Source organism: Eptatretus burgeri, chromosome 4 (assembly GCF_056783735.1).
Source record: "Eptatretus burgeri isolate ZD-2024b chromosome 4, Ebu_testis_v1, whole genome shotgun sequence".
Taxonomy (NCBI): domain Eukaryota; kingdom Metazoa; phylum Chordata; class Myxini; order Myxiniformes; family Myxinidae; genus Eptatretus; species Eptatretus burgeri.
Window position 1 is genome coordinate 4,723,635 of NC_140964.1, and position 17,624 is coordinate 4,741,258.

General features: G+C 48.3%; 2 protein-coding genes across 10 annotated transcripts in view; one reads left to right on the forward strand and one right to left on the reverse strand.

Annotated features, from left to right (window-relative positions):
- Positions 1-15,150, reverse strand: part of LOC147027373 (uncharacterized) — a 29,629-nt gene extending 14,479 nt beyond the window's left edge. For 2 of the 3 annotated variants that reach the window (XM_085876728.1, XM_085876727.1), the window contains exons 1-3: positions 14,992-15,150; positions 7,908-7,988; positions 7,592-7,795 (exon numbers count right to left, since the gene is read on the reverse strand). In XM_085876728.1, coding sequence (XP_085732854.1) covers positions 7,592-7,795; positions 7,908-7,988; positions 14,992-15,054 — 348 coding nt within the window. In that variant the 5' untranslated portion in view covers positions 15,055-15,150. The remainder of the gene's footprint in view (positions 1-7,591; positions 7,796-7,907; positions 7,989-14,991) is intronic. The other variant, XM_085876729.1, reaches the window with a different exon arrangement.
- Positions 15,151-15,156: 6 nt separating this feature from the next.
- The window catches only part of LOC147027374 (polypeptide N-acetylgalactosaminyltransferase 6-like), a 50,345-nt gene continuing 47,877 nt past the window's right edge, over positions 15,157-17,624 (forward strand). For 2 of the 7 annotated variants that reach the window (XM_085876731.1, XM_085876737.1), the window contains exon 1: positions 15,158-15,280. In XM_085876731.1, coding sequence (XP_085732857.1) covers positions 15,252-15,280 — 29 coding nt within the window. In that variant the 5' untranslated portion in view covers positions 15,158-15,251. Of the gene's footprint in view, positions 15,281-16,110; positions 16,460-16,627; positions 16,647-17,624 lie in introns of those variants that run through there. The other 5 variants (XM_085876736.1, XM_085876735.1, XM_085876730.1 and 2 more) reach the window with 5 other exon arrangements.

The following is a 17,624-nucleotide window of genomic DNA, read 5'->3' on the forward strand; positions in this document are numbered from 1 at the left end:
TTTTTCATGCTTGAAATTTCACGACGTATGCCGGCGTATGACTCACACGTTCCGCTACGCTGGCCACAAGTTGTATGCACGGTCTGCGATCGTTGACAGACGTCAACACATGCTACTTGTAAGTTAATCATAAGTTGAGACACGCCGAGGTAATGTTTAGCGTACCCGAAACTTATTTCTAACCTATGATTAACGTGTTGTTGGCACGTTACGCGATCGTTGCCACACGTCGACAGACGTTACTTTTAAGTTACTCATAGGCTGAAAGACGTCGGTATAATGGATCGTCCTTGCGTCAGCGTCCACGGCCACGGCCAGGACACTTATTTGCAGCATTCTTCAAACTTTTCTTCGGCATGACGAGGATGTTCACACTTCGATGTCTAGCTTGGTATGATTCCAATTGTCCATCGGCAGCGTCTATTTAAAATAGTCGAGTTTGAGCATTTTAACACGTTCAGAAGAAACGCTTCAAATTTCAAAACCCCAGCGTCAAAAAACAAAGGCGAGTGACAGCAATTTAAATCGTTCATTGTAAACAATGAAAATAGCAGAGTGGTACCGTTTAAAAGTCGTTGAGTGTAAAAAAAATCCAATTGTTGAGCGCAAGCGTCTACTTTCAATAGTGGGGTTTGAGCGATTTAGCACGTTCAATGGAAACGATTAAAATTTCCAAGCGCCAGCGTCAAAAAACAAAGGCGAGTGACAGCAATTTAAATCGTTCATTGTAAACAATGAAAATGGCTGAGTGGTACCGTTTAAAAGTCGTTGAGTGTAAAAAAAATCCAATTGTTGAGCGCAAGCGTCTACTTTCAATAGTGGAGATGCAGCCATTTAAATCGTTGAGTTTATCATTTAAATCGTTAAATCGTTAAACGCAAGGAGGATCCATCATAACCCACACCCTCCCCCTCACACTCACCTACTACTGCCAACATGAACAAACTACTACTAATACTAATACTGATACTGATACTGATACTGCTGACATGGACATCGACTCAAAAAGGACTCGAAAACACTGTTGGGTTCCCCTTATATGAGCAGCATTTTTATATACCAATTCCCAAAACCGCTGGGAACACGTCTTTATATGGCAGTTGTAAGCTAGAAACACATTAATTTTTTTTTTTTTTTTTGTCGACCGGAAGACGTCATTGGAATACGTCTACATACGTCGATGTGTGTTGGGACTACGTAAAGAATTGGTTCAAAGCACGTCAAACATAAGTTAGAAATAAGTTTCGCGTAAAAAAGACATTACCGTGACGTGTTTCGACTTATGAGTAGCTTATAAGTAGCCTTTGTGGACGTGTGTAAGCGTCCACATATCGTGTGTAAAACTTATCCCCATCGCATGCGGAACGTGTGTCATACGGCAAGTACGTCGTAAAATTTTGAACATGTTTAAAATTTCTTGACGTACTCTACTTACTACGACGTATGATAGCGTACTTTAGCGTTCTACTCACGTATACCAAACTTACTCATACCGTATTTGACGTGCCCCAACGTTTTAGACACATTTTTCTTAGGTCGGCATACGCTGGCAAGATCGCCAAGGTGTGACCGCGATGTTGTCAATTCCATTTCTACGGCAGTTATGATTCGAATCGTTGTGCGTCAGCCTTTTAATAGGCTACGTCACGACATCGTCGGCGATGCGTGCAACGCGCTATGCCTAAGTTAGACTATCGTTGGGCATCGGTTGTGTAGGCCGACAACAGGTTCAGCATTCGTTGGTATAAGTTATCTATAACACAACGAAACGTTCTGTGTCCATTACTAATATGTTATGCATACGACCAACTCGTTATGAATACGTCCGAATCTTAAAAAAAAAAACATCAAAAGTTCAACGTCAGCCAGCGTTTTACATACATTTTAATACGTTGCCATCGCTGGCTAAAATGTCAAGGTGTGACCGGGCCTTTAGCTAGACCGGCTCCATGGGGCAGGGGTAAGTCCTCATGGGGCCCGTGGAATGGATTAGGTAGAGGGATTGTAGCCAGATTTAGGATGGGAAATGATTTTAATGATTTGGAGACAGTGACTGACAGTGAATGTGTAGAGAGGACATAGTTTAGCTACGTAGTGTTAAAATGAACGTACGATAGTATAAGGGACGACGTGGGAGCACGAGTTAGTTAGGGGAGGTAGTTAGAAGGATGGCAGAGATTCAGCGGTGGGTGTGTTGAAGATTCGTGGGTTGTGAAGTGGAAGCATGTGCTTGGTGAGTGAGTGAGGCCAGCGGGTCTGTGTGTATGGAGCGAATGTGGAATGCATGGTGCGATGAGTGATTGGGGGGAGGAGTGACGCCCGCCCAATGGACCCCGGGGTCAGTGTAAAGTGAGTTAGTGGGTTAGTTAAATTAACAAAAATGGAAGTCGTTTTGTTGTTGGTGGGGAAGTAGGCTCGAAACCTGTTTTGGAGGGGTGCAGGAGCCCTGTTGATTGGCTGGGAGCGTGGCTGCGAAAGGTGAGTATCGCTGAGTGGGTACCCCGGGCACCGGGCTATTCGGCCGCGGTAGGCCAAGGGCCCGTGGGGGGCCGGGATAGCGTCGTGGGCACGGGTGCGCCCGCATGGTGCGGGGGCCCGGGGCACCATTAGCAGTGTGGGCAGTGTTGTGGGCACGGGTGACCCTCGGAAAGGGGCCCGGGAAGCCAGCCTGCCACGTGAGTGTTTCAGGGGAGTCGCCATGGAGGGCACTCCATGGTGTTTAGGGAGCTGGTAGGCTCGGAGGCAGTGTAGTGCCCGGGGGTGCCATTGTAGGGGAATCGGCAGAGGGTAGTGCCTGCCAAGGGAGCCACGCGTCCCAGCCATGAGACCGTGTGAGGGCACGTAAAGAAAATTGGGGGGCGAGGCCCGAAATTGTGAGGACACCAACACAGGCAACGGGAATCTGGGTTGTTAGAACCAATAGTTTAAGCGCGAGGCGCTTGCTGAAAGCCCCAGGGTAGTTTAAGAGATAATGGTTAGGGTGGATTAGGAGATGTACCCCTCCGCACCATCCATCCCTTCGCTCTCGTTGTGGGCCGCTGGACCCACTTTGTGTTATAGATCGCTGAAGTCTGGGGAAGCCATCCTGAGGCTTGAGTTGGGCCTCGACACAGGATGCTAGCTCTCCCTTATTTCCCTCCAGGAAGGGAACGTAGGGGTTGGGAGTAGGCTAGGGGAGATAGGTTAGCCGAACAAGGACAGTAAAGGGGGTTAGGGGACGATTTATAGTGGGGAAGTAAAAATAAAAACAACAAAAAAATAAGTTGGGGCTAAATTGGGTTTTACAAATTAAGGGAGTGGGTATAGACAGTGACAGGCAAAGGCGATAGGTGGGAGGGAGACAGGTAGGTAGGTCCGAGCCCGCCTTCTGAGTGGCCAGCACCACCGCACTCCCTCCACCAACCTGCACGGCGAGAGGCCGGCCAACTTCGTCTGCAGCTGCTGTGCTTCAAGGCCTGTGCCGGCCAGTTCATCTGCCGGCTGTTTTTACTGCAAGGCCTGTGCCGGCCAGTTCATCTGCCGGCTGTTTTTACTGCAAGGCCTGTGCCGGCCAGTTCGTCTGCCGGCTGTGTTTGCCTGCAACGGCCTTGTTCTGCAGGCTGTGTTTGCCTGCTGCCTTTGCCATGCCATGCCCACTGCCCACATCAGTTTGCCCCCGTTCAATTTTGCTTTGCCCCCCGCCCCCTGTTCATTGCCATGTGCGCCAGGATCATCAAGCAAGTTTGCAAGCTACGAGAACTGTCCTGTTGGCAGCTACAACACGGGCCTGCAGTGGCGGCCCGTGCACCGGTTGAATTTTGTTTTGTTTCCTGCAGAGTCCATTGATCCTGGGCCATGGTTTAGTGTAAAATTTGTAAGTTAAAATGTACTGTAAATATGAGTGCGCCCTCGGCATGTCTGTCTTAGCGCCGGCAATGTTATTTAAGTCGTCTGAGTGAGTGGGTTTGTTTAGTTAGTTAGTCAGCCCTCAGGTTATTTATTTTGGGGACATGAATACCATGAATGTCGCACTCAGGGATCCGAAGGTAAAACGTGCTAGGGGAGAACTACACATGATGGCACACGAGAATTTGACGACTCGGGACGAGTCTGTAAAAAGGGGAGGGGGTCGTGTTACGGCTGTGGAAATTCGCAAACCACCATTCAGGGCCCGTAGGTGAGATAACTCTAAGTTCATGTGTAGTTAGCCCCAAACCCGTTGTTTAGAGGGAATTTATGCGATTCATTCGGGCTGCGACGCTTTGAGATAGCCGTTTTTCTGTTCTATCTTTATTTTGAACCAACCACGTCTCAACCGCCATAACCATCAAACCACCACCGATAAACCCTCCACCACCCTCACCTCTCTCCTTCGACAGCCATTCCCGCACCACCTGTGAACACTGAGCATCGGGCTGTCTTGGGCTCGATCAAGATATGCATCGAGCCGCGAGTGCAAATAGCGGCCTTTCCGAGGGAGAATTCGAATCAAGAACGCTACACGCCCACTTCTGATCCGTCCAATTAGCAAGCGCGGAGCGGCTTGGCCCCGCCTCCTGGCGCGTATGGGTGAAATCGATATATGCAAATTCTAGGATCAGGGGAGGTTGACGCCCACTTTTCCTCCGTCCAATTGGCGAGCGTGGCTCCGCCCCCGAGGTCATTCTGATCCGGAAATTTGCATATTGTTTTCTCCTGCCGGCCTATAAAACGGCGAGCGCGAGGCGAATCAAGGCAGAGTCAGTTTTGGTAAGAGAGTCATCGGGCAGAGTGTGGCAGCGGCAGTGTGGCAGCAGCAGAGTGTGGCAGAGAGTGGAGTCGGGTGGCGAAGGCATCGAGTTGGGTTCCGCAGTCGGCTGAGGAGAGTTGGGGGAAGAGGCCAAGGAGCTCGGGTCCGAGGGGAGGACGGCAGTCGGCGACGAGGTCGCGGTGGGAGATCGCTCGTCGCGGGACCCAAGCCAGCCAGCCATTCTCCCTCCCCCAGGGCATCAACAATTCCCCCTTATCCCCCGCGCTGAGATAATGCAACAAAGGGGTCCCGTCCCCACCCCACTCCAAACGTCGTGCCAACGAAACCCGCGAAGGAGCACGGAGTCGGGGCACAGCCACGCGGCCACATCTGCGGCTCGTCCGCCAACGCGTCACAGAGGACGCGAGTAGGACCCACCCGGTCTCGCGGACCTGGCCGCTCCTTCAGGTCCCACGCACATATTGGCCTACAGGCCCATCTGCCCCCTTGTCTATGAGGGTGGCTTCTTTCCTTTGCTTTTGAGTAAATGTGTGTTGGCGCCGTGTCTTGTAAAGTAGAACCGTATAAGTGTTGCCGTGTGTGCGCGTAGTCGGTAGTAACTCTGCGTCATTGTTTCTTTTGTTTTACTGATATCGGTGCATTTTGACTGTTTGGCTGTATATGCGTGCTTTCCGTGTGTCGCGTAATAAATGTGCATTGTGTGAACTGTTTTCCCGTTTCGCTTTGTCTTTTTATTATTGACCCTCCATCCTGCTTCATGTAAAAGGGTTCGTAGTGGGCTTAAAACGCCCGATAATTAATCGGAATCGTCGAGGCCGACGATAACACCGCTCGGTTATCCCGATAGCACGGAATGGACCGCTTAAGCGGTTCGTGTCCGAAGTCGGCCTGTGGCGAGGTACGATCGCACGGTCGACCATCCGCGCAGGTACTTAGGTAGATCGAATTTGGCGAGCAACCCTATCCTGCGCGGGTGGGCAATTGGCACGGTCGTGGTGGGGTTAACCCCCCACCCGTGACTAGCTCCCGGCTAGTCACGAGAGGGTCACGACAGAGGGTCACGAGAGAATTGTCCGTTCCGGTGGGCGAGGCGGCCGCCATTCGAGTCGAGCGGCCGATCGCACGCCGGCGGGCACGAATTCGCAACAATATCATGCTACGTTATTGTTTTTGGCCTGATCCCTCAATGGTGAAGAAACACTTTAAAAATTAAATAATTCTCATATCCAGATCCAGATTCGGATCTTCACAAAAATCGAATTAAGTCGTCCTTGTAACACACCCAACCTGCCCACCAAGTTTCATCCGAATCCGTCCACAGGTTTTTGAGATACCTTGCTATATATAATTTTTGGACCAATCTCTCAATGATGAAGAATCACTTAAAAAATTCTAGTTGTCGGATCCAGATCCTGATCTTCACCAAAATCGAATCAGTTCATCCTCGTCACAAACCAAACCTGTCCACAAAATGTAATCCAGATCCGTCCACAACTTTTTGAGATATCCTGTACACAAACAAACAAACAGACAGAAAGGGGTGAAACATAACCTCCTTCACCTTCGGTGGTGGAGGTAACAACCAAATACAGTCCTTAAGAGCTGTATGGACATTGTCCTCTTGGTTATATTGTAACACCCTGTATGGAAGACTGCATCTCCACAAGAGGTATCTGTGCTGTCTATTAAAGGTGGCCGGGGCTGGCAGGATAGCCTGAAGCTAGAGGAACGCACGCTCGCCGCAAAGCAGTCCAGCCTGGATCCACATCTCGACGCAGATAAAACTGTCATTCTGGTGTTTCACAGGCATGGCGATTCGTCTCGGATAGATGTTAAAACTGGGTGTCCTGTCTGCCAGCATTGGTTGGTGGATGTTAAAGATCCTACAATGTCCTTCTTAAAGAGGAGGTGAGCTATCGCCAGAATACTCAAAATATTAAAATTTCATGCTCTAATGTACATGGGGCATTACATCAGAGCCCCCCCCCTCCCAGAATGTGATGCTACCCGTAGCATTGTGCTGCACATGAGAGAAGAGTAAGAAGGAGGCCCACATCACCGTGGTTGCTTGGTAATCACAATGGGATAATGTCATGTGCACGAAACTATTCACTTCCGCAGAAGACTACCGACAACTTATCGACATGCTGAGTCAGTGACCCTGAAAAATATTTCTCAAGAGATTATCACCAGATTTTCCCATGAGATCTCATTAGAAAGCAAAGCACATTTTTGTTAGGGGAGGCAGCTCCTTCATCTTGGCCAATTAAATGTTCCAGAGTATGTACATAATTGCACAATTATTTACCTTACATGAAACATGAGGAACTGGAACGGCACTCGGTGGAACGCATATATCTCTGCCAGGATGAACAGTTAACATTTTGTATCCCATTGAGAGGGCAGATATACTCCGGACCTGAACCAAAAATCGAATCGGCTTGTTCTTGTCACCTACCCAAGGCGTACACCAAGTTTTGTCATAATCTGTGCACAACTTTTTGAGATATCATTGTTGGCCCCATCTCTCACTGGTGAAGAATCACTTTAAAAACTATTGCATCAGGATCCGGATCCAGATCGTCACCAAAATCGAATCTTTAATCCTCGTCACACACGTAACCTGTCTACCCAGTTTCGTCCGAATCCGTCCATAACTTCGAGATATCCTGCTCACAAACAGACAAACGGACAGATATATAACCTCCGGCCACCTTTGGTGGCAGAGGTAATGAGCCAGACTAAATGCAGACATGGCTAATACATCAGCCAGATGACCTGTTGCGATTTACACCACACAGAGACACCAATCCCTCTCCCCCCCCCCCAACCCTCCTTTGAAGTCTAATAACCCAATCTCACCAGAACGTGCCACACTTTCTCATCAGCTTTGTCAAAACTCGAGTAACAGATGTTTACACCGAGCAGGCCTGGACCATCCCAGAGCGTGCTCGGTGTGATGGTGACTTCCCGGACATCCTGAGTCTTGGTGTTGTAAACAAGCATCGGTACAGGCTTCTCCACATGTTCAAGCAGGACTTCCTGTAGTTTGTTCTTGTCACCGTTCTGGAGAAGGAAAGCAGGTGGGGTGGGTAGAGATTGAATGGAGATGCTCCGATGCACCAAGTCAGTTTTTATCTCAACACAAATATGACTGCACAAGGCCACGTTTCATTACCAGTCGCGTTTCTCCGATGGAAAGGATAAAATCAAAGCACACTTCTAGGCCAGCTTTGTGACCAGGTGAGTTCTCGTGCACCTGTGGCAGACAGTTGTGTACAGATGGCATTACCTTGTTTCGAACAAATTATGTTGTTGAAGCCAAAAGGAGCACAAAATAACTGGCTTGAGCGAGGCAACGATCGTCTGCATCGTTGCACAGACATCACACACTACATGGAACTTTTACAAAGAAGATGGTCACTCGACAATCATGCACGAGGGGTAGGGGGGGAGGGTTTGGTCGGTGGTCAGGGGCATGTGGAGTGTAGGTCGGTGGTTGAGGTACGATTATAACTTTTTTTAGATATCGGGTGGGGAGTGCAAGTTCGAGTGGCTAAAAACGAGGAGTAGCGACATGACTCTTCCAAAAATTTCTGGTCACATGCGTCATTTTATATCCATTTATAGCTCATTGAATGAGCACACGATAGCTCATCGTCATCATTTTAAAATGACAGGACGCTGTGCCATTGGATGTGCCAATCGATCAGAGAAGGGTTGACAGTTTGGCTACAACTCGTAAAAAGACATAAACCATCATCGAAACATCTATAGGTAATTTATTATATATCAAGAACTTCCCGGTGAAATTGCTTAAATAAGTAAACGCATCACTTGTGTGTCTGTAACGCGTTTATTTTATTTAAATTAATACAAGTGTTGCAGTTAACATTGGTTTGTCCTGAGTTTGAATCCTGATGCAGCTACAAACTGTCATCCCGGAGTTTTTCATCAAATATTTATTGCTATCTCTCGAATGGACGTTTAAAAACGAAAAAAAAAAAAATCTCTCGAAAAAACGAAAATCCGACGGCGCTCACTTACACTTCCTCACTCATCGGCGGTCTGTCGGCGACTGACAGCTTCTGCAGGCGGGAAAATATTCACGCATACGGATTAGGATCGCCTACATAGTGCACCAAACCACGCCTCCCTAGCTTCATTTGTTTACGCACGAAAAATTAAGGTTGGATACTTTTTGAACACACCTCGTGTGTATATATATATATATATATATATATATATATATATATATATATATATATAGGTCTGGAAAAAAATAAGAGACCACTCCAAAAAAATTTTAAATCAGCATCTCTAGATGTATGGCAGCCATTCCATTCCAGTGTCTGTTGAATTCCAACACAGGCACACCTCATTCTACTTAGTGAGGTACTGATTAGGTGATCACCTGAACCGAATCTTATTTAACAAGGAAAATTATAAAAACCACTGCTGTGGTCTTCACTATCCTCTTGCAATAGGACCAGCTGGATGGCAAAAACAGTGCTAGTAGTACCTCAAAAGTAATTTGAATCAAAAAAAATAACTATTGACCATGCCAAAAGAGTCTAAAAGAAAAGTTTTGAGTGAGGAAAAGAAGGGTTCAATTCTGGCTTTACTGGCAGAGGGATACAGTGAGCGTCACAATGCTTCCATCCTTAAAATTTCAAAGACGGCGGTTCATAAGAACAAGGTCAAGCAGCAGACATTGGGGACAACAAAGCTACAGACTGGCAAAGGGTGAAAACGACTTTCCACTGACCGGGATGACCGCCAACTCATTCGAATGTCACTCAACAACCGTAGGATGACATCAAGTGACCGACAAAAAGAATGGCAAACGGCAGCTGGGGTGAAGTGCACGGCGAGGACGGTTTGAAGCAGGCTCCTAGGGGCAGGGCTGAGGTCGTGCAAAGCTCGAAAAAATCCCTTCATCAATAAGAAGCAAAGAAGAGCCAGGATGAGGTTTGCAAAAGACCATAAGGATTGGACCGTGGAAGACTGGAGTAAGGTCATCTTTTCTGATGAGTTCAATTTTCAGCTTTGCCCAACACCTGGTCATCTAATGGTTAGACGGAGACCTGGAGGGGCCGACAAGCCACAGTGTCTCGCACCCACTTTGAAATATGGTGGAGGATCGGTGATGATCTGGGGGTGCTTCAGCAAGGCTGGAATCGGGCAGATTTGTCTTTGTGAAGGACTCATCAATCAAGCCACGTACAAGGTTGTTCTGGAAGAACACTTGCTTCCTGCTGCTCTGACAATGTTCCCCAACTCTGAGGATTGGTTTTTCCAGCAGGACAATGCTCCATGCCACACAGCCAGGTCAATCAAGGTGTGGATGGAGGACCATCAGATCAAGACCCTGTCATGGCCAGTCCAATCTCCAGACCTGAACCCCATTGAAAACCTCTGGAATGTGATCAAGAGGAAGATGGATGGTCACAAGCCATCAAACAAAGCCGAACTGCTTGAATTTTTGCGCCAGGAGTGGCATAAAGTCACCCAAAAGCAATGTGAAAGACTGGTGGAGAGCATGCCAAGACCCATGAAAGCTGTGATTGAAAATCAGGGTTATTCCACAAAATATCGATTTCCGAACTCTTCCTAAGTTAAAACATTAGTATTGTGTTGTTTAAAAATGAATATGAACTTGTTTTGTTTGTATTATTTGAGGTCTGAAAACACTGAATCTTAGTTGTTATTTTGACCAGTTGTCATTTTCTGCAAATAAATGTTCTAAATGACAATATTTTTATTCGGAATTTGGGAGAAATGTTGTCAGTAGTTTCTAGAATAAAACAAAAATGTTCATTTTACTCAAACACAAACCTATAAATAGTAAAACCAGAAAAACTGATAATTTTGCAGTGGTCTCTTAATTTTTTCCAGAGCTGTATATACAGATGCATACATACATATACATTAATGATGGCACTCTCAGCACATACAGCTCCCACTCCTATCCCTCCCTTCCCTCCCCCCCAAACATAACTCATCGTAAATATCATAATTCAATTTACCTTGTATATTGATAAGCACCAGATATGACCTTCTCATTGGCGTTAAGAAGCAACCAAACTAGATCCGGTGTCTCCCTCGAGTTAGTCCGCTTGAATGGTGGTAACGATGGCATAGTCTTTCTGATTGCAGACTCTATTAAATAAATCACCAGCATGCCATATTCACACGAGGGACTCCCGCAAGGTTCAAAGTCCAATTACTGGCAGCGATGGTCAAGGGTTTGGGTAGAACACGCCCGTCGATGAACCTTCAGGCCTTGCACCGATCCACACGACGTCGGTAGCTTGTAGTACAAGTAGCTGCAAGCTATCAGCTTTTTGGGCAAGTTCAGAAGGTTCAAGAACTCTTTCATTGTGCAGAGGCACACTCCTTCCTTGCCAGTATGTTTCCAGTTATTTTTGGTTTCTTTTCGAAGTTTTACAAGCCATTTCAGGTAACAATCCTCATAATCGCACACATTCGGCTACCCTGATGACCCCTGTTGCTTGGAGTTTCTGTGCATGCGTACCGAGCATTCTGGGGCAGATTACATAATTTCAAAGATGGCGAATTTTTCAATGGTTTCTGCGATATGTTTTGAGGTTAAATGAATCCTGCCTAATTGTATGTTTATTCTGACGTGTTGGAAGAACGAAAATAAATCATCTATACTAATAAAAGGAAATGTGTGTGTGTGTGTGTGTGTGTGTGTGTGTGTGTGTGTGTGTGTGTGTGTGTGTGTGTGTGTGTGTGTGTGTGTGTGTGTGTGTGTGTGTGTGTGTGTGTGTGTGTGTGTGTGTGTGTGTGTGTGTGTGTGTGTGTGTGTGTGTGTGTGTGTGTGTGTGTGTGTGTGCGCGCACATGTGTGGTTTCAGAATGTGGAATGGAGTCCTCCCAGGGCAGGCTCAAAGTATCCACCTTCATTTTGATAAGTGGGTCACGATTCACGAACCAAGATGTGAAGTTTTCTGTTTTCAAAGTTTTGTGTCGAGGGATCTCTTCAGGATCGTCACTGAACCCCGGAGAGCTTCCAACTGTAGTTCGTTTGTTATAATATTCCCAAGGATGGTTTTTATCTCACCTGTAAAGTAGTTCCAGGGAGCTTATGAGATGGAGTGTCGTCCATCTGTCAGTCCGTCCGTCTATCCATCCGTCCATCTGTCCACAAGTACTTGCAACAACTTCTCAGAAACTACACGTATTCGATTGCAATGAAATTTGACCACAACCTTAATCACCTGTGATGGCATAAAAAACGGGGCCTGAACAAGTCCAAGGAGGGAGATTACGGTGGTGGGGAGGGGGGCGGGAGGGGGGGCTGGAGGGCAGAGTGGGTTTCCTCCCCAAAGAGGTATTTGCTTTCTTCTTAAATGATGCACACACTTCCGATGAAACTTCACGACAACCTTCAACACCCATGATGTACCAAAGTTTGTTCACGGCATTAAAAAATTTGGGGTCGAAGGGGTTCCATGGGGAGGTTTCCCCCCCCAAAATATGTATTTGCTTTCTCCTCCAAAACTACACATACAATTCCAATGAAACTTGACCACCATCTTCAACACCCATGATGCACCAATGTTTGTTCACGACATAAAAAAAAATTTGGGGTTTAAGGGATTCTACGGGGAGGTTGCCCCCAAAATATGTATTTTGTTTCTTTTCTGAAGCCACACAAATTACGATGAAACTTGACCACAACCTTTATCACCCATGATGTACCAAGGTCTGTTCACAACATTAAGAAAAACATCCATAAGTATTTACTTTCTTCTCCATTATATATTTTGTGGGTCGTCCATGCCTCCCAGCGGTTGCCTGGTTATCTTACCTAGCCGCTACCAGGTGAACGCCCAGAGGTACTGCCCCCATGTTTAATATCACTGCGAGGTTCTTTGTCATCATTCCTGTTCGTCCAGCTCCCACTGGTACAACTTTGGCATTCTTCAGCTTCCAGGAACTTCTCACTTCTTGAGTTCTTGGTATTTGGTCATTTTCTTGAGTTCTGCATCTTTTAGTCCCAAATCACTGATATTAACACTTCAATCAACAATGCCTTCTTCTCTTTTTTTGTACCTAAGTATGATATCTGGTCGCAACACTTTGTTTTCGATGTTCACGCTCGATGGGATCATTAGTTCGTACGTGAGCGGTAGGTACTTCCATATTTTCAGTGATTACTTTTGATTCATTTTCTCACAAATTTTCTGGAACTGGGATATCAAAGTTTTTGCAGATGTGCAGTGGATTACATTATATACTCTGTTGTGTCATTGCGTGTACAGCTGTCCCGAGATAAGTTTGTTTGTGTGTGTGTGTTCGGTCATAATGCATAACATGTCATTCTCTTTACAAACCACACCTCCACCCCTCACCTTTCTCTCTTCATATTCCTAGCTATCCCCACCTCCTCCCCCCCTCCCCTTTCCTCGCTATCCCCACCTCCTCCCCCCCCCCTTTCCTCGCTCTTCCCCCCTTCCAATCTTCCCCTCCCTCTATCCTCTCTCTCCCCTCCCTCCCTAATATCCCCAGTCAGTGAAGTGACAGGTTGTATTTGCTAGTTAAGTAATATAATCCCCCATTTGGGAGCAGAGAAAGAGCTTGATTTGAAAATGGGCACAATAGGTTTCACACACAATGGGCACAAGTTTGATGCGCTACCTTTGATGGATACAAAATTGTGTCAAATTGCAAGTTGTCACGACACCAAAACATAGAGACTCAGTGTAGGGAGGTGGTAGGCGCGGTGGAGGGGGCAGAGCGTAGGCGGGGTGGCAGAACATGGGTGGGGTAGCGGGGGCAGAGCGTAGACGGGGTGGAGAGGGGCAGAGGGAATACGGGGTGGAGGAGGGCAGAGCGTAGGCGGGGTGGAGGGGGTGGCAGAGCATGGGTGGGGTGGAGGAGGGCAGAGCGTAGACGGGGTGGAGGGGGGCAGAGTGTAGACGGGGTGGAGGGGAGCAGAGCGTAGATGGGGTGGAGGGGGGCAGAGTGTAGATGGGGTGGAGGGGGGCAGAGCGTAGACGGGGTGGAGGGGAGCAGAGCGTAGATGGGGTGGAGGGGGGCAGAGCGTAGACGGGGTGGAGGGGGGCAGAGCGTAGACGGGGTGGAGGGGGGCAGAGTGTAGACAGGGTGGAGGGGGCAGAGTGTAGACGGGTGGAGGGGTGCAGAGCGTAGGTGGGGTGAAGGGGGCAGAGTGTAGACGGGGTGGAGGGGGCAGAGTGTAGGCGGGGTGGAGGGGTGCAGAGCGTAGGTGGGGTGAAGGGGTGCAAAGCGTAGGTGGGGTGGAGGGGGCAGAGTGTAGGCGGGGTGGAGGGGTGCAGAGCGTAGGTGGGGTGGAGGGGTGCAAAGCGTAGGTGGGGTGGAGGGGGGCAGAGTGTAGGCGGGGTGGTGGGAGGCAGAGCATTGGCGGGGTGGCGGAGCGTAAGTGAATGAAGGGGGCGGCAGAGCGTAGTTGGGGTGGATGGGGGCAGAGTCCAGGTGATGAAGGGGGCATAACGCAGGTGGTGGAGGGGGCAGAGTCCAGGTGATGAAGGGGGCAGAACGCAGGTGGCGGTGAGAGCAGAACGCAGGTGGTGGTGGGGGCGGAGTCCAGGTGATGAAGGGGGCAGAACACAGGTGGCGGAGGGGGAAGAACGCAGGTGGCGGAGGGGGAAGAACGCAGGTGGTGGAGGGGGTCGTGTTGGTTGGTTGGTTGGGTAAGAGTGGGTATTTAAATCCATCACTCATGTTTGTGCACCTCATCAAGGTTGATGAATGTTGTAAAAAATATATATTCAGGCAGAAAATGACAGAGGTCGAGGTAAATCGATCATTAAAATAACAGTTGTGTTTCAAAGAAAGGTCACCATGAGTCAAATGAAAGATAAAGTTAACTTTGAACTCAAATTGGGAATGAAGGATCAAAACGAAGAGGCACACACAGACACCAGGGTGAAAAAATTCCGCGAGCATGACGTTGGGCAATACTTGTGGACAGCACAACCCCAATCCAACCACCACTTTCCATGCAACTCTATTCGGTGTTTTTTAGAATCCAGGTGAATCCCCAAAGGTGTGACTAGTTCATTGCATGGTGATGGATCGGGATCCGATTGTCGTGTGGAAAGGGTGAAGGAGGAGGTGTAAGGGGAGGAGGAGGTGAAAAGGGGGGGGGATCTCCTCGTCTTCGTAGGTTGGTGTGAAAGTTTGAATAATCTCAACGTTGATGCAAAATCTGACAGAAAGTGAAGCAGGTAACACCACCCGATCGCTTACCTTGAGCACGTGGTAACCCTCCCTCCCCACGCCAGGATTCTCCGAGCTCTGCAATCCCCCCATCCGTTCTCTCGTTGAGCGAAGGAGGTGGGAGGAGGTGATGACCCGACAACCACAAGGGAACCAGAACGCGACTCCGCCCACCGGCCACGTGGCATTGGCATATGTGTGACGACTGATGTCAAAGGTCATGTGGGACCCTGCACCAGGCGGGAAAACCCGTCAGCACCATCTCGGACCATCGCGTCGTCCATGAGCCAATGAGCAATCGACATTTTGTTAAAATCGAGTGAGTGTTTCATCTTTCTGAGAGCAATTCTGATCCGCGATTGCATCAAGCGTGAGATAAATCATATGAAAATTGACAACAGCGTATTTGACTTATACACCGCCTACTTTCTTTCCTTTAAATACGTTCTGATTGATGAAACATAATATGCGAGTGGATTGAAAACAAGATGGAAATAAGAAAACTTCATTCGAAATGGAGTAATCAATCCTCGGACACTTGGATCAAGAGCTCAGCACGGTATTATATATATAAATCAGGGATTTGTGTCATTGCAGAAGCCGTGAGGCGGTGTGTGGGACTGCGGAAACATCCATCTGTCTTTTTGATCCTGTCACGCACGCACACAAGTACCAGCTCGGAAATAAGGAACAACAACAACAACAACAACAACAACAACAACAACAACAACAACAACAACAACAACACGGACACTGAATTTCGAGCGACGAACCACGTACGACTTCCTCATTGCGAGTGCGCAAGTCACTCCCCTCACCCGACGTGGCCCCGCCCTCCAGCGTGCCCCACGTGCCGACGTGGCCCCGCCCTCCAGCTTGTCCCACGTGCCGACGTGGCCCCGCCCTCCAGCTTGTCCCACGTGCCGACGTGGCCCCGCCCTCCAGCTTGTCCCACGTGCCGACGTAGTCCCGCCCTCCAGCTTGTCCCACGTGCCGACGTGGCCCCGCCCTCCAGCGTGTCCCACGTGCCGACGTGGCCCCGCCCTCCAGCGTGGCCCCGCCCTCCAGCGTGTCCCACGTGCACACTACGTCACACTCGCTTCGCCGACGTGGCCCCGCCCTCCAGCGTGGCCCCGCCCTCCAGCGTGTCCCACGTGCACACTGCGTCGCACTCGCTTCGCTTGGCCGACGTGGCCCCGCGTGCTCCATCACGGCGTTCGGGATCCTTCGAGCCCTCGGGCCGTGTTCCCATTCGGAGAATGTCCCGAGCCGGACCATTGTGTCGAGCTCTCAATGCACGCCCTTGTTTGCCGCGCTCCCACCCATGACGTTCCCATGGAAACGCACAAAGCCAACCTTAAGGAGCAGCTCCCGGAGCCTTTGTGTTGTAAATTGTCGAGTCTGCCCGAGGGACCCATAGTTCTCTGTTCTGGTTCCCGTGCGGGACACGCTCCGTCCGAGGCCGTCTCCTCGGAGCCATGGAATGAAGATTTCCGCGGTAAGCTTAAGATTCCAGCGATGAGAAACTTCTCTTTTTTGTCGTTTTTTTTTTTTTTCTTTGCGAAACTTTTGCGGTTCAACTTGAACTCCCGTTCGGTTCGTGTAAACTTTGCTTCGAGTTCGTCCAGAAATCCCTCACCGTCAATAATGAGCGATCGCGGCGCAGGCACGTGATGCGGCTGCAGGTGTGCGGTGAACTCGGAGTGCACACGCACCACTTCGCTCTCATTTCCTTAATGCTTTGAAAGTGTCAAAATGCGATTTCATTCCGAGTTCATGTTCATCGGTTATGTAATGGTTCCATTTTGGAACCTCTTGCAGGATGTGCATCGATCAGGTTCTCAATAAGTATCCCAGCAGATCAACATCACCACCATCACCATCATCATCATCATCAACATCACCAACATCATCACAAACATCACCAACATCACCAACATCAACATCACCAACATCACCAACATCACCAACATCATCAACATCACCAACATCACCAACATCAACATCATCAACATCATCAACATCATCAACATCACCAACATCACCAACATCAACATCACCAACATCACCAACATCACCAACATCACCAACATCAACATCATCAACATCATCAACATCACCAACATCACCAACATCACCAACATCAACATCATCATCATCATCAACATCACCAACATCATCACAAACATCACCAACATCACCAACATCAACATCACCACCATCACCACCATCACCAACATCACCACCATCAACATCATCAACATCATCATCATCATCAACATCATCACCATCATCACCAACATCATCAACATCACCACCATCAACATCACCAACAACATCAACATCAACAACATCAACAACAACATTAACATCATCAACATCAACAACATCAACAACATCATCATCATCAACAACATCAACATCACCAACATCAACAACATCAACAACATCAACATCATCAACATCATCAACATCACCAACATCATCAACATCACCAACATCACCAACATCATCAACATCTTCATCATCACCATCATCACCACCAACACCAACATCACCAACATCACCAACATCACCAACATCATCAACATCATCAATATCGTCATCACCATCATCAACATCACCAACATCATCACCATCATCAACATCACCAACATCACCAA